This window comes from Talpa occidentalis, unplaced genomic scaffold (genome assembly GCF_014898055.3).
Source record: "Talpa occidentalis isolate TD23 unplaced genomic scaffold, MPIMG_talOcc4v2.1 talOcc4.3, whole genome shotgun sequence".
NCBI classification, from domain to species: Eukaryota; Metazoa; Chordata; class Mammalia; order Eulipotyphla; family Talpidae; genus Talpa; species Talpa occidentalis.
The window spans coordinates 53,035,619-53,052,271 of NW_023603184.1; the positions used below are offsets into that span (position 1 = coordinate 53,035,619).

Below are 16,653 nucleotides of genomic sequence, written 5' to 3' on the forward strand. Positions count from 1 at the left end.
AAAACTAAACATTTTTTTTACATTATCGAGAACTAGAATAGTTATGTCACACATTTGAGCATATATATATTCAGTTAGAAAAGTATTATCATGACTTAATATGTTAAATGATTTTTCTTTCTTTTACTCTCATATTTCACCACATAGTTTTGTTACTATTAGACATTTAATGCTCTTAAGAAGTCTTAAAGCGTTGCTTAACACTCTAAGAATACTGGTGAATTCACTACATTGTAAAAGAAAAGAAACAAAATATATTTTAGAGTATGTACAAAAATATAAATTTTCTGTTTAGAACCATATAAAAATTCTGTAATTTATTTAAAAATTATTGGCCATTATTCTAAGCATTGCTGCTTCACTTTTTCCTAATTCTGAATGTTTTACATAACCTTTTTTCACTTTTCTCCTAATGGAACCCTCTTAGTTAAGTGCTGGAAATTCTGTTGCCTTTTTTTTTTTTTTTTTTTTTTTGCCTTAGAAAACTTCACCGAGCTTTGTGGGTACTACCTAGTGCAATAAAAACACTGGAGCAATGGTGAAGGCATGTCCAACTTTTAACCATTACCATAAGTTCCAAAACAATGGTTTTCTAGAAATATACTAGAACTTATCATAAATAAAATTATTTATAAAATGAAATATAGTTTCCCAATTCTTTATATATATTGAATCTGAGTTAGTGCTTCTTCTCTAGTGTATAAACTTGCACTTTCATTTCAATAATTGTTCTGTGGTGGTTAAAGTTAATGCCAATCAGATTATGCTTGGCTTCATGTATTTCTTGTCTCACTAGTTTACAAAAAGCTGCCCTTTTCCCCTTCAAAATGAAGTCATCTATGGACATTGTAAAGAGAGAATAAAAACTTGTCTTAATATCAACATTACCCTGGTTTGTTAGAAAGATGGTGAAGTTATGATTTTTGTTTATAAATATAGATCTGAATTTATAATATCAGCATTTCCTAAAATCTTGACTATTAAGTGTCTAATACAATATTCTGGAGAATGTAACCCCTTTAGTATAATTGTCATATTTTAAAATTGATACTGTAAATAGATTCTAACAAGCCAAACAAGACTAACAAACATAGAAGAGGAAAATTGTAATTTTCTGTATCCAATTTTGGAATTAACATTCAGGACCTTATTTTCCACGTAGCACTACAGTTTATAGAGAGATTAGATTAAGAATAACAGGACTAGATATATCTTATCAGATAAAGACATCATGAGGAGGTGGAAAGAGTCAGCATAGGTTAGGAAAGCTGAGTTCCAGTTTCAACACTGAGAAACTCAATGGATGACTTGAAGCAAGACACCATCTCCTTTTGGGCTTCTCAGTTTCATGAATTGCAAAATAAGAATTTTTTTTTCTATTTTTAGATGTCTCTGTTAATACAATCATTTGACTGGCATTTAAAGTCACTAAATAAAAAAAAAATACTATCAATAATTTCATTTTTATTTGAATTTATAAATGAAAGCAAAAAAAGTCATAAATGCATGTGATGTGTGTGTATGCTGGCATGTATTTGAATCTAAGCTTTCTGTTATTACTAAGATGAAAAATTAGAACCTTCCCTTTCATAAAACTGGAAACCCAAGATTAAAAACTGATGGTATTCATACAGAGAATTTTCTTATTTTCTACACAGAACTAAATTCCTATATAATGCTATAAAAATTGATAGTTCTCCCCCAAATTCAAAGAAAAATATAGATAAAAGACCTATTACTACAATAATTTTGTTCTATTTCTTAAACTCTGAGTTCTCTTTTGTGGGTCCCTCAAAATTGTATAGAAAATGTTTTTATATTTATATCATATGTTTTTAATCAGGTTCTCAAAAAGAAACATTATCCAAAAATACTAGTAACTACTAATATAGTTCTAAGGAGAAATCTTAATACCACATTGAGAAGTCACATCCTTAGTTAGATCCAGTGACACTCAAATCTTCAGGGCTTCCCATGCTCAAATAGATGATGTTTTTAAAACTTTACTATCTTATCAAGAAACTTTGCCTACTTAATGTTGCAAAGGAAAAGTGAGCATTAGAGATTTCAAGGATACCATTTCAATTTTAACTTTGATTACTGCTAAAAATATTATTTTCAGATATGATTAAGAATAATTAGTTCCCAAGGAAGTATCCCTCAAAACAAAACAAAGCTCTCAGACATGCATGATGAAGCTTTAATTTCACTTCTATCTGCAAAAGCAAAAATTACCTATATTTAACAATTAACATTTGAACATCAGTGGAATTTAAAGCAGACAAGAACTCATCTAGAATTGCAGACCTACTTGGGAGAATGTATTGAAACACCCATTTTACTAAAATTAGATATATTTAATATAATCACATAAATAAATCGTGATCAGTAAAGAATCACTATTGCATACAAAGTCTACACACAGTTATGTTTCTTCTGGTATGCATTTTTATAAAGATTCTTTTTAATTTGGAAAATGTTACCATGCACTGGTTGGGGATTATACTAAGTAAAATAAGTCAGCAGGAGAAAGACATAAGTGGAAAATTTTCACTTATATGTGGAATACAGAAAAAAAAAAAACAAAAAAACAAAGGTACACACAAAACTAAACCAAAGCAAATCCTAGAAAAGATGTGCTGGTTAGAAAATATGCCTTCAGAACTGAATTTGGAGGAGCATTGCACATTTCCCTATCTTTTCCTGATTTAACCTTTCTCCACAGAGCAGAAGAAAGAATCCCAAGGAGAGGTATAAATATCTATAAGTAATATGTTTATGGGCATTCAATGCAAGGTGATTTAACAAAGTTAATTGGGATTGGTGAATTAGACCAAAAATATAGTATCATCTATCATATCATGCAAAATTTTAGCAAAGGCAAGATTATCTGTGCTGCCAATTTTAACAATGTGCTATATTTGATAGCAATGGACAGATGTCTACAAAAAAAAAATCACTAAATAGTAAAAATGCTTTAATTCTTACTATGTTAGTGAAATGTATTTTTTTCCCATTGAATTAACACTGTAATGATTAGGATACATAAATTGATAAGGTTACACAAGTGTATTCAAAACAGCAACTCTAAATTCAGTAATTCCCTGGATGGAGAACCAGGGTACCAGACAGAGCAATTATAATGTTCTTGATTATAAACTTGAATATAAATAACTGATGAAGTATTTTCTCTTGTATAGCAAGTAACATACAGGTTTCTTAATAGAAATGTGTTTTATAATTTCAAAGTCCAGCATAAGCCAATGTGTAACAAAAGAGAATGATAGCATATCTCAGTGATACTGAAGATACAACATCCTTTGACTTCAAAGTGCATATTAAACAAAGTATCTTAAGAGGCTAAAAACTAACAAATTATGCTGGGGTAGGGGGAGGAAGTAAATAAAAACAATAAGACCAAAATGCTCATAAAGGAAAAAAATAATTATAATTTACAGTAATCATACTGCCCTCATTACTATGCAACTTTAACAGATTCAATAAATTGAGAATGAAAAGCATTAATTAAATCATTATATTTAATGCATGCTACAGGGGAGAAAATTTCCCAAGACAGAGGAAAAATATAAAAATAGATACTATATCAATATTTGCAAAAGTTTTATTGAGCATAAAGTCAGATATCAAGTAGAGGTATTAGCATCAGTAGTAATGGACATTAAATACTGATACAAATTACCCGTATTAATACAGAGTCCTGTGTTGTATTTTCAAGCACTTAATATATTTGCCAGAAGTTTTTCCAAATCAAAGCTACTCTGTTTTTATATATAGATATATTTATTTAAATGAGATTTTAATTTTGTTTAATCTTATCTTTGATCAAGCAAAACAATTTAAGAGGACCAAGACCATCAGCTTCCCAGTGAGCAAGTGCAGCTCCTCACTGGAGACTTTTGAATCTGCCATAAAAATCAACAGTGAGCATACAATAGTTTTCTTTAATTTGCATATTGAAAACTGAATCACCATATCAAATACCCTTTAAGTTCTTTTTGTCTTCCAGATTAAACATGTAAGGTGAACCATCATCTTGCCACATTATTTGCATTTTCCATTTTAAATAATCATAAATAAGAAAACTTTTCTATTCTTTGGCGTGACAAAACTGTTTGATTCAGCTGAGTTTCAAAGTCTTAGAAATTGCACTCATTCCTTCTTTAGAGCCCTGGTTCATCTGAAAGATTTTTAGCTGAAAGATTCTTTATTGTATTCAAATCTCGTCCCATAGAAGTTGTAACGATTACTCAGTTTATGAAGAGTCTTAGAAATTGAATTGGGTCCACAGCAAAAAACACCAACTGTTTTCCTGGGAAGAGAGAGTGATAAAATGGAAAAATCAGGTGGATGATTTGGGAAAACATAACAAGTATGCCTTATAATCATGTTTAAGGTACTAACAAAGTTGATTTTCTGATATTTTACATATTAAAATTAATGTTCCAATTGTTTCCAAATGTATATGGCCACCATGAAGATCTTTAGTTTCACCTGAGAGATAGGAAAGAAGAGGGCCAAAACAGGGGAGACAAGAACACAAGAGAGTATGGTGATGGTTCATGGGCGATGGAATGGTGGAATGGTGGGAATTTTAAGGGGATTACACCTGAGGGGAGAAATCAAACATTGTACAGAAATGAACAACAATGTAAAAAATATAAATGAATTAATTAAAAAAATAAAGATGCCATGGCTTTACATGGGCAATGATGAATAAAGAAGAGAAAGAATATCTATTACCAAATTGAAAGTATAACTTTAAGTGAATGATTTGCATAAATATTGAAATGAAAAGCATATAAATATGGATATTTTATTTTTTATTTATATCAAGCAACACTTATAACAAGTGATGAGGTCTTATTATCTTCTGACATAAAGTGTAGCAAAAATTTATATATAACTAACAAAGAGACTAAATAAATCCTAGGAAACACTAATATTTCACATTGTTATTTCTAATTTTGTTGGATTAAATTGAGTTTTTCTTGGATATTAAAGTGTTAGTAACAAATTTGTACGATGATAGAGTATGTCCTCATTATCCAGAATAAATGGTGCTGGAAAAGTTAGCAAATCCATTCATATGTGCAGCAAATTCATTATAACAGAAACTGAAAATGATTTTATTATCACATTTCATCTTGAAAAATGAAACTACAAAATCAGAATTTTCACCATTAGTCAAGATGGATTAATGGGAACTAGATTTACCATTTGCATTAAAAATTTTGTGTAAGGGCCTCCCGGGTGGTGCAGCGGTTGAGCGCTGGGTTGCGAAGCTGCCCACAGCCTCTGCAGCGCCAGTTCGATTCCCGGCTGCTCCCCGGGCACCGGAGGAGGGTCCCACATGGCACACGGGCCTCTCCTGCTACCCGCTGCTCCCCTCAGTAGTGTACTTCTGTCCTTCTGCCTGCTCTGCTCCCTGCTCTGGCTTTGGTGAATTCTCTCACCCTCCTGCGCTTCTGACTGTACCCAGTGCTTGTATAAATAAACAAACAAACAAACAAATAAATAAATCTTTAAAAAAATTTTGTGTAAAACAATATTTTGAACTCGGATGTTCAGCTACTAGACAATATATAACACAAAACCACGATCACTGAGAAAAGAGAAAATACAAGGTGAGGTCAATAACATTCATTGCTTGTTCCTAGAGGGTGTTTACAAGATTGTCGTACACAGAGGGAAAATGTGTGCTGAAATCAGCAGTCTCAATCAGTTTAGGAGATTAGAGCACAGTTGATGGGGCCTCCTGCGTGGCACAGCGGTTGAGCACTGCAAAACGAAGCTGTCCACAGCCTCTACAGTGCCAGTTCGATTCCCCACCAGCCAAGGAGAACCCCACATGGCGCAGCAGACCTCTCCTGCCTCGCCCGCTGCTCCCTTCAGCAGTGTATTTCATCAGTCTGCCTGTTTTGCTCCCCACTCTGGCTCTGGTGAATTCTCTCACCCTCCCACACTTCTGACCTTTACTCTGGTTCTTGTATAAAATAAATAAATAAATCTTAAAAAAAAAAAAAGAACACAGCTGATGGATGCTGAAACAGCTAAGATTTGCGGAAAAAAATATGTGGTGAAGAGTTTGTAAGAGACTAACAGAATAAGAGGAAGGAGGGAAGGAAGCACAATGGACTATGGTAATGGACTATGAATGGTTTGGTGGCAGGTATCCTATGGTAATTATCTCTGATGGGGAGAAACCTAATGTTACCACAGTTAAAAGAATAAACTCTTATTTTAAAAATTAATAACAAATACATGGACTTGGAAGAATGACAAAAATATATTTCGTTATACAAATAGTATGTGGTCAAGTAAGACTAATATAGATCTATATTGTCAAACAATTTACTTTTACATGTAAAAGATACAATTACAATCATAGATATTGATTATACTACCATATAATTCTTTTACTTTCTGACAATATCTATCACAAATTAATGTCATTTCAGATTATGCATTTTCCTCATACTCAAATAATAAATTTCAGTGAAAATTTATCTTACTCTAAATAATCACTGTAATTTTATAAATATATTATTTTATTAAAGATATTTATAAGAGCTATGTATAAGAAAAACAATGTTATCTCTATGATTAAATATATTCGGAATGCATTTAGTATTGGTTACCTGTTCCTAAATATGAGTCTTAAAAACTCCACAAGATAATGAGTTTATAAATGAAAAAATAAAAAGAAAGTTCTATAGATCTATAAGACTGTAGGGGAGTATACTGAAGCTTTGGCTGAGTACTGATCTGCTCATGTGTGAGAAGAATATACATACAACACTAAATAAAGAACTACCAGGGGGCCTCCCCTGGTTTCGCAGTGGTTGAGCGCTGAGCTGGGAAGCTTCCCACAGCCTCTGTAGCACTGGTTCGATCCCCTGCCCCAGAAGAGAGTCCCACATGGCATGACAAACCTCTCCTGCTGTGCTCGTTGCTCCCCTCAGCAGTGTATTTTGTCAGTCTGCCTGTTCTGTTCCCTGCTCTGGCTCTGGTGAATTCTCTCACCCTCCCATGCTTCTGACTGTACCCAGTGCTTGTATAAATAAATAAATAAATATTTAATAAAATAAAATAAAAATAAAGAACTACCAGGACGCCATAAACAAACAATTCCCTCACTTCACACAAATTTTAAATTACATTGCCACAAGCCAGAATGGAAGAAAATAAAAGCAAAGCAAACAATCAAGCTGAAAAATTAGGCAGAAGATCTGAATAGACATTGTTCCAAAGATGATACAAAGAAGGTCAACAGATGTTAAAATCACTATCTCCAGGGAAACACAAATATGAACCACATTGAGGCTTAACCTCACACTTGTCATAATGGTTATTATAAACAATGAAACCAACAAAAACAAGAGATGCATATTGAGAACAGGGAACACTTATGCACTGTCGATGAAAAATAAAAATTAGTGTAGCCACTATGAAAAATATTATGCAGGTTCCTCAAAAAATTAAAAACAGATCTACCATATGGTCCAACAATTCCACTTCTGGATATTTAGACAAAGGAAATAAAATTTCTATTTTGAAGAGGTATTTGCATTTGTATGTTCACTGAAGTATAATATACAGAAATCAAGACAGGGAAATAATCTAAATGCCCATCTGTACACAGATGAATGGATAAATAAAATGTGATATGCAAAGTGATATATATGGGTATGTGTATATGTACAAATATACATATATATATATGTTTACATATAAATTTTGGTCAACTATAAAAAGGAATACAATTCTACCCTTTTGCAAGAACATGGATGAAATTTGAGAGTATTATGACAAGTAAATCAGAAAATGACAAATAGTTTATGATCTCATTTAAATGTAGAATCTTAAAAAAAAGCCTCAAAGAAAGAGAATAGGTTTATGGATGCTAAGATGGAGAGTGTGAGCAGAAAATGGATGAAATTAGAGTAAAAACTTTCAGTTATAAGACAGTAAGTCCTAGGGATATAATATATATCACTATGGTTGTGTTTATAGTTAATAATACTGTATTTCACATTTGAAAATTGTTAGGAGAGTAGATAACAAAAATTCTCAATATGTAGAATAGTAAAACTAATGCAAATTTCTGCTGTCTCCAGGGAATGCACCTTAGCTCTAAAGGTAAACTTGGGCTCAGACTAAAGGTTTGGATAACAAAGCTACAAGAGAATGGGACCCAAAGGAAGGCTATTTACATCAATTAAAATATACTTCCATCCAAAAATAGGTAATAAAATATAGGAAAGAACACTATGTAATGATTAAAGAAACAATATATCAGAGAGACAAAGCACCCATTAATGTATGCTAATCAAAATTAAGTAGCAACAAAATATATAAGGTAATTACTAGGAAACCTGAAAACAGACTTGAGAAAAACATATTTGTAGCAAGCAATTTCAACACTATACTCTCACCAATGGACAGATTAGTAAGAAAGAAAATAAATAGGGCACAATATAATTAGACCACATGGGTTAACAGACATTTATAGGGTACTGCATCCCTTCCCATAAATACACATTTTTTGAAGTACACATATGACATTTTCCAGGATTGAGCAAACACTGGGTCACAGACAAGATTACACAAATTCATGAAGATTGAAATATTACTAAGCATCTTTTCTGACCACAAAGGTATCAAACCAGAAATCAACCACATAAATGAAATCAGGAAAACCTCTAACACATGAACACTTAAAATATATACAGCTGAATAACTACTGAGTTAAGGAAGAAATAAAAAAAAATATGTGAAACAAATGAAAATGAGAACACAAAATCCCAGAAATTATGGGAAACACCAAAACAGTACTAAGAGGTAGGTATATAACCTTCCAGACCCACATCAAGAAACAAGGAATAGATCAAGGTCACAAGGGTAGCAGAGCCCCTGTGCCATTGTTGCAAGACTGAGACTCCATGATCGATCCACCTATGGAACTGAAAGAGGGTGGGCTCCACAAACAAAGGTGAGCATGGACGTGTGCAAGTGGAGCAAGGTCCCACACCTGCATGTGTTTTGGAACTGAGTAGAGCTGGGCGGGATCCACCATCAAGGTGAACTGCAGACACAAGGAGAGTGCAGCCCCTGTGCCATTGTTGGAAAACAGAGACCCCATGATAAACTTTGGGAACTGAGAGAAGGCAGTCCCCACAAGTGAAGCCAGAGACCTTAGGATCCCTACCAGAACTGAGTAAATACAGAGGAAGGGGATCTTCAGGGACAGCACCCATCAACATATCCACAGCATCACTGCCCTTATGGAGTTTTGGCATAATGGTGCTGACCTCAGTCTGGTAAACAGTCCCTGATATCCCAGAAGGAGCACCCCAGTGAGATGCCTGTCAGTACCAGTGGCAAAGTGTCACAACACATAGAAAAATTAGAAAACAAACAGGATGCAGGAAAAATACAAATAGCCAAGCAAACCTTCAGGGGAAGGACACTTCATGAATAGAAAATCATCCACCAGAACAAAACAACAATGGCATGGAAGAACTTCTCTGCCTGTTAGATAGAGAGTTTAAAGTCATCATGATTAAAAAACAGGAAGTAGACGAAAAGGGAAAGAACAATATGAGAAAAATAACTAATGACTGAAGAATGAAATTGAGTCTTTAAGGAAGGAAATGAAAGAAACAAGGGGATTAAAAGATTAATGGAGGAACTAAAGAACTCTGAGAAAAGCAACAAAAACAGAATTGATGAAATGGAAGAATGAATTAGCACTCTTGATGATACAGAAATAAAAATAAACAAAAAAAAAAAAGGAGAGAGAAGTACAAAAGAAAAAGAATGAAGACACACTTTGAGAACTATCTGACACCACGAGGAAAGGAAACATAAGTGTTATAGGAATCCCAGAAGGTGAGGAGAAAGACAAAGGAACTGTGAAACTATTCAAGAAGATAATTGAAGAGAACTTCCCAAGCATGAAGGAGATGAAAATAGACATCCAAGAAGCGAGAACACTGAATTACCACAACAAAAACAAAACTCAGCAAGACACATAGTAGTAAAGCTTTTGAGAATCCAAGACAGGGAAAAATAATGACGCTGACAAGGGGGAAGAAACAGATAACCTGTAAAAGAAAACCAATCAGGCTGACATCAGACCTCTCCAAAGAAACACTAGAGGCAGTGGCCTCCCTCATGGCACAAGGGGTTAAGATGCAACCTATGAAGCTATCCACATCTACTGAAGCATGAGTTTGATCCCCAGCCAGGGTGCTACCCACATGGTGCAGCAGACCTCTCCTGACTCACCCACTGCTCCCCTCAGCAGTGTATTTCAGTCAGTCTGCCTGTTTTGTTCCCCACTCTGATCTGATGAATATTCTCACCCCCAAACACCTCTGGCCTGTACCCCAGTCCTTGTATATATAAATAAATAAATCTTAAAAAAAGAAACACTATGGGCAAGAAGAGAATGGAGTGACATATTCAACAAACTCCAGGACAACAAATGCCAATCAAGAATACTTTACCCTGAAAAGCTCTCCTTCCCATATAAAGAAAAAAATTAAGGACCTTCTTAGACAAACAGAAACTCCAAACATTCACTACAAGTAAACACCCACTCCACAAAATACTACAAGAAGTTCTAAAGCCAAAACCAACAGTGGAATGAATAGGAAGAACAGAATAAAGTAAGGAATAGAACCACAAAATGATAAACAAAATGGCAATTACAGACACCAATATATCAATATTAACTCTAAATGTAAATGGATTAAACTCATCAATAAAATGACATAGAGTAGCAAGCTGAATTAAAAAAACAAAATCCAACTTTTTTGCTGTCTCCAGAAAACACATTTAACTACAAAAGATGAACACAGATGAAAAGTAAAAAGTTGGAAAACAATCCTACAAGGAAATGAAACAATAAAGAAGGCAGGAACAGCTATACTTATATCAGATGAAATAGACTTCAAACTGAAAAACATGAAAAAGACACAGACAACACTACATTATGATTAAGTGGACAAAATATCAGGAAGATATAAAACTCATTAACATATACTCACCCAATGAAGGAGCACCAAAACATATAACACAATTATTATCATCTCTGAAAACAGACATTAGAAAAAGTACATATATAGTAAGAGACTTCAAAATCCCACTCTCACCAATGGACAGAGCAATGAGGAAAAAATAAACAAAGATACTAGACTAGAGCCCTAAATAAAGACCTAGACTTTATGGGTTTAACAGATATCTATAGAACACTACACCCAAAAATTTTTGAGTACACATTTTTCTCAATGTGCAGAGATCATTCTCCAGAATTGGTCAAGTGTTGAGCCACAAGTTAAACATCAACTGATATATTAAGATCAAAGTCATTCCAACTATCTTCTGTGATCATGAAGGCATCTAACTGAAGTAAAACATGAAAAGAAAGCAAGGAATCCTCCCACTTCATTGAGATTGAAACCCACACTACGGGGAGACCGATGGATTAAAGAAACGATCAAAGAAGAAATTAAAAAAATACTTTGAGTCGAACGGCAGTGAGGACACCACTTTTCAGAATGTATGGGACACAACAAAAACAGTAATAAGAGGAAAGTATATAGCAATACAGGCTCATATCAAGAAACAAGAAAGAACTCAAAGAAACAACCTCCTATCTCAAAGAACTAGAAAAACAACAACAACAACAACAAACAGTAGAAGAAAGGAAATGATAAAAATCAAAGCAGAAATAAATGAAATAAATACTTAAAAAAATTCCAAAAGATAAATGAAACCAAAAGTTGGTTCTTTGAAAAAATAAACAAAATAGACAAACCTCTGGCCAGACTCAAAGGAAAAAACTGGAGAAAACACAAATAAATAGGATAATAAATGAAAAAGAAGAAATTACCACAGACTCAGTAAAAATCTAAAGAATAATCAGAGATTATTATGGACATTTATACACAAACAAGTTCAACAATCTAAAAGAGATGGACCAATTGCTAAATCCTTATAATTATCCAAAGCTAGATAAAGAAGAAATAGAACACCTAAACAGACCAATTATAAACAGTGAAACTGAAACATTAATCAGACCACTCCCCTAAAACAGAAGCCCAGGGCCAGACAGCTTCACAATAAATTCTATGAAATGATCAGAAATAGTGAACAATAGGATAGTGCCTATCCTCCATAAACTCTTTAAAAAATTTGAGAAAGAAGGAATACTATGAAATGCCTTCTATGAAGCCAATGTTACACTAATACTGAAACCAAACAAAAGAACACAAAAAAGAAAATTACAGGCCAATCTCTCTAAAGAACACTGATGCAATCTTCGCTAACAAAATCCAACAATGCATCAAAGGGATAATACACTACGATCGAGTGGGATTTATTCCAGGGGCACAAGGATGGTTCAATATCCAAAAACCAATTGATGTAATCCAAGACGTTAGCAAAAAGAAAAAAAAAAAAACATATGATAATATCAATAGATCCTGAGACAGCATTCAACAAAGTAAAACACCCATTTATGATAAAGGCCCTTGAAATTCTCGGTATACAAGGAACATACCTCAACATCATAAAGCCCACGGCCAATATTATTCTTAATGTTGAAAAAGCTGAAAGCCTTTCCTTTAAGATCAGGAACAAGACAAGGATATCCTCTCTTGCCACTGCTTTTCAATATAATACTGGAAGTCCTAGCCAGAGCAATAAGACAAGAGAAAGACACACAATGGAATATAAATAGGGCAAAAAATAATTAAAACTATCACTATTTGCAAACAATATTGTGATATACATAGAGAACTCTAAAAACTCCACAAAAAACCTAATCAAAATAACCAACTAGTTCAGTAAAGTAGCAGGGTACAAAATCAACACACAAGCATCAGTACTCTTCCTGTATACAATCAATCCGAAGAAGAAGAAATCAGGAAAACCATCCCTTTTATAAATGAAACAAATATAATCAAATACTTGGAAATAAACCTAACAAAAGAGGGGAAGGGCATATACAAAAAAAAAAATTACAAAACATTGTTAAAAGAAATAGAGGAAGGGCCTCCCCTGTGACGCAGCAGTTGAGTGCTGGGCTGCGAAGCTGCCTGCAGCCTCTGCAGTGCTGGTTGGATCCCCAGCCACTGGCGAGGGTCCCACATGGCACGCAGACCTCTCCTGCCATGCCCGCTGATCCCCTCAGCAGTGTACTTCTCATTCTGCCTGTTCTGTTCCCAGCTCTGGCTCTGGTGTGTTCTCTCACCCTTCCACGCTTCTGTCTGTACCCAATGCTAGTATAAATTAATATATAAATATATATTTATTAAAAAAAAGAAATAGAGGAAGACACAAAAAATGGAAAGACATCACCTGCTCATGGATTGGAAGAATTCACATTATTAAAACACATTGTACAACAATGAAGGATGATGTAGTAAACATATTTAAAAGTGAAAAAAATGAATAAACAAATAAATAAATAAATGCAATGTCTGTCCTAACAAAAGCAATTTACAGACTCAATGCTATTGCACTAAAAATCTCAATGACATTCATCAAAGAAATAGAAATAGAAAAAATGTTGATGAAATTCATATGGAGCAACAACAACAACAACAACAAAAAAACAAGCTCTCCTGACTAAATCAAGGGAGAATGGAGGTATCACACTCATAGACTTCAAAATATACTACAAAGCCATGACAATTAAAACAGTATGGTACTGGAACAAAAACAGACACACAGACCAATGGAACCAAGTCTTTGACATAGGAGCAAAGAATATGCAATGGAACAAGGAAAGTTTGTTCAATAATTGGTGCTAGGAATTCTGGACCACCATAAACAAAAGAATGAAAGTAGACCACAACCTCACACCATGCCCAAAAATCAACTCAAAAGAGATTAAAGAACTGTACATAAGACCTGAAACCATAAAATATGTAGAAGAAAATATAGGTACAACACTATAAAACATACATCTTAGTAACATCTTTAAAGACTCATCTCCCAAAGCAAAGAAAGTGAAGGAAAAGGTAAACAGCTGGTAAAAGCTTCTGCACAAAAAAAGAGACACTGACTAAAACAAAGACACCCTGCTGATTGGGAGATGATTTTTGCACTCCATACAACTGATAAGGGACTTATCACAAAGAGAACTCCCATGACTCACTAAAAACAAAGTAAACAATCCAGTGAAAAAATGGGCAAAAAAAGTTAAAAGACACTTCTCCAAAGAACAAGTGTAAATGGCCAACAGGCATCTAGAAAAATATTCTACATCCCACATAATGAGGGAAATGCAAATCAAAACCACAATGAGATACCACCTTACACCTTTAAGAATGACACATATTAAAAAAAAAACAAAAACTAGTAACAACAAATGTTGGTGAGGATGTGGTGAAAAGGAACTCTCCTACATTGCTGGTGGGAGTGCAAACTGCTCCAACCACTATGGAAAACTGTATTGAGGTTCCTAAGACTTCCAAAAATGGAACTTCCATATGATCCAGCAATTCAACTCCTAGGGATCTATCCAAAGGACACAAAAACACTAATTCAAAAGGATACCTGCATCCCTATGTTTATAGCAGCACTATTTATAATAGGTAAGACTTGGAAATAACTCAAATGCCCCAAAATTGTTGACTTGATCAAGAAGATGTGGTATATATATATACACAATGAAATACTATTCAGAAATCAAAAAAATATGAACTAATGCCATTTGTAGGAACATGGATGGAATTGTAAGGGATTTAGCTGACTGAAATAAGTCAGAAAGAAAAACAAAAATTTCAGATCAAATATAGGGGAACTAAACAAGGCATCAGGGAAAAAAATAATAACAATAAAAACCACAACAAAACAACACAAAAATAAACAGCTATAAATCAGAGACATTCTGCAGGGGACTGGAGGGAGAGGGATTAAAACGAGTGCAGAAAGAGCACGAGGGACTATGGTGATAGTGCATGGGTGAATTGTTGGTAGAGATTCTATGTGGACTATACCTGAGAAAAGAAAGCAAACATTGTACAAAAATGAACAATGATGTAAAATATAAATAAATAATTACATTTTAAAAAATAAAGGTAAGAAAAATATTTTAAAAAGAAACAAGAAATAGGGCCTCCCCAGTGGTGCAGCAGGTTGAGTGTAGCATTTTGAGGATGCCCGCAGTCTCTGCAACACAGGTTCGATTCCTGGCCAGCCAGGGAGATACCCACATGATGCGGCAGACCTGGCCTGTCTCACCCACTGCTCCCCTCAGCAGTGTATTTCAATCTGCCTGTTCTGCTCCCCACTCTGTCTCTGGTGAATCCTCTCACCTTCCCGCGCCTCTGGTCTGTACCCCAGCTCTTGTGTAAAAATAAATAAATCTTTAAAAAAACAAAAAACAAGAAATAACTCATAAATAACATTATAAAAATACAAAGCCAGAAAAATAAAATAAATAATAAAAATTAGAGCAGAGATAAATGAAAGAGTATCAAAAAGATAGTAAAAAATATTAATGAAAGCAAAAATCGATTATTTTTATAAAAACAGAGCAGAATACCTATGGCTAGACTCCCTAAAAATAAGAGCAAAACCCCAAATAAACCAGATCAAAAGTGAAAAAAGACAAATTACAACAAATATTGCAGAAATTCAGAGAATTATGAGAATACTATGAAAATGTATTTGCCAATTAGTACAATATCTAGTAGAAACTGAAAAATTCTTAGAATTATATAGCCATCCAAGACTGAGTGACAAACTCAGAGTCCAGAGTGCTAACCATTACACCATGGAACCACACTGCTAATAACAAAATCAGATTAAGACAACACACACACAGAAAGAAAATTACAGACAATTTTACTAGTGAACACAACTATGAAATTCATCAAAAAGTTTTAGTAAACTAAATCTAGCAATACATTATAATAATGATACACCATTCACAAGAGCAAATTATACTATGAACACAAGCCTAGCTCAACATCTGAAAAACCAATCACTGTAATGCACCATATCAACAAAAAGGAAAGAAAATAATATGAACATAATGAGATGTTGAGAAAGCATTTGATTAGATTCAACCTCCATTTATGAAAAATTGGGGATAAATGGAATTTGCCTCAATATAATAAAGATCATATATGATAAATTCACAGCTAAAATCACTCTCAATGGTAAAAAAAAAGGGGGGGGAAGCATTTCCACTAAGATCTGATATAAGACATGGATGTCAATTTTCACTACTACTATTCAATATAGTATTAGAACTCCTAGTTACATCAATTAGGCAAGAAAAGGATATAAAAGGAATTCAGATTGAGAAAGAAGATATTTGCCCATCACATGATAAGATACCTAAAGAACCCTAAAGATTTCACTGAAAAACTAATTGAATCAATAAATCAGTTCAGCAATGTGTCAGTTTACAAAATCAATGCAGGAAAATCAGTTGCCTTCTTATATGCACACAATCAGCTAGAAGAGGTAGAAATTAAGAAAGTGAATCCAAACACCATTACAAAAACAAAAAAAATAAATACATAGTAAACTCAACAATGGAATGAAGGGCCTATTCAAAGAGGAAAAAAAATAAGGCACCATTAAAAGAAACAGAAGACACTAAGA

At 33.8% G+C, this 16,653-nt stretch overlaps 1 protein-coding gene across 9 annotated transcripts in view; it reads right to left on the reverse strand.

Annotated features, from left to right (window-relative positions):
• Positions 1 to 3,805: 3,805 nt before the first annotated feature.
• The window catches only part of NOX4 (NADPH oxidase 4), a 248,422-nt gene continuing 235,574 nt past the window's right edge, over positions 3,806 to 16,653 (reverse strand). For 5 of the 9 annotated variants that reach the window (XM_054699597.1, XM_054699599.1, XM_054699593.1 and 2 more), the window contains 2 exons: positions 12,590 to 12,719; positions 4,250 to 4,330 (listed from right to left, as the gene is read on the reverse strand). In XM_054699597.1, coding sequence (XP_054555572.1) covers positions 4,286 to 4,330; positions 12,590 to 12,719 — 175 coding nt within the window. In that variant the 3' untranslated portion in view covers positions 4,250 to 4,285. Of the gene's footprint in view, positions 4,331 to 12,589; positions 12,720 to 16,653 lie in introns of all 9 variants that reach the window. The other 4 variants (XM_054699596.1, XM_054699598.1, XM_037523119.2 and 1 more) reach the window with 1 other exon arrangement.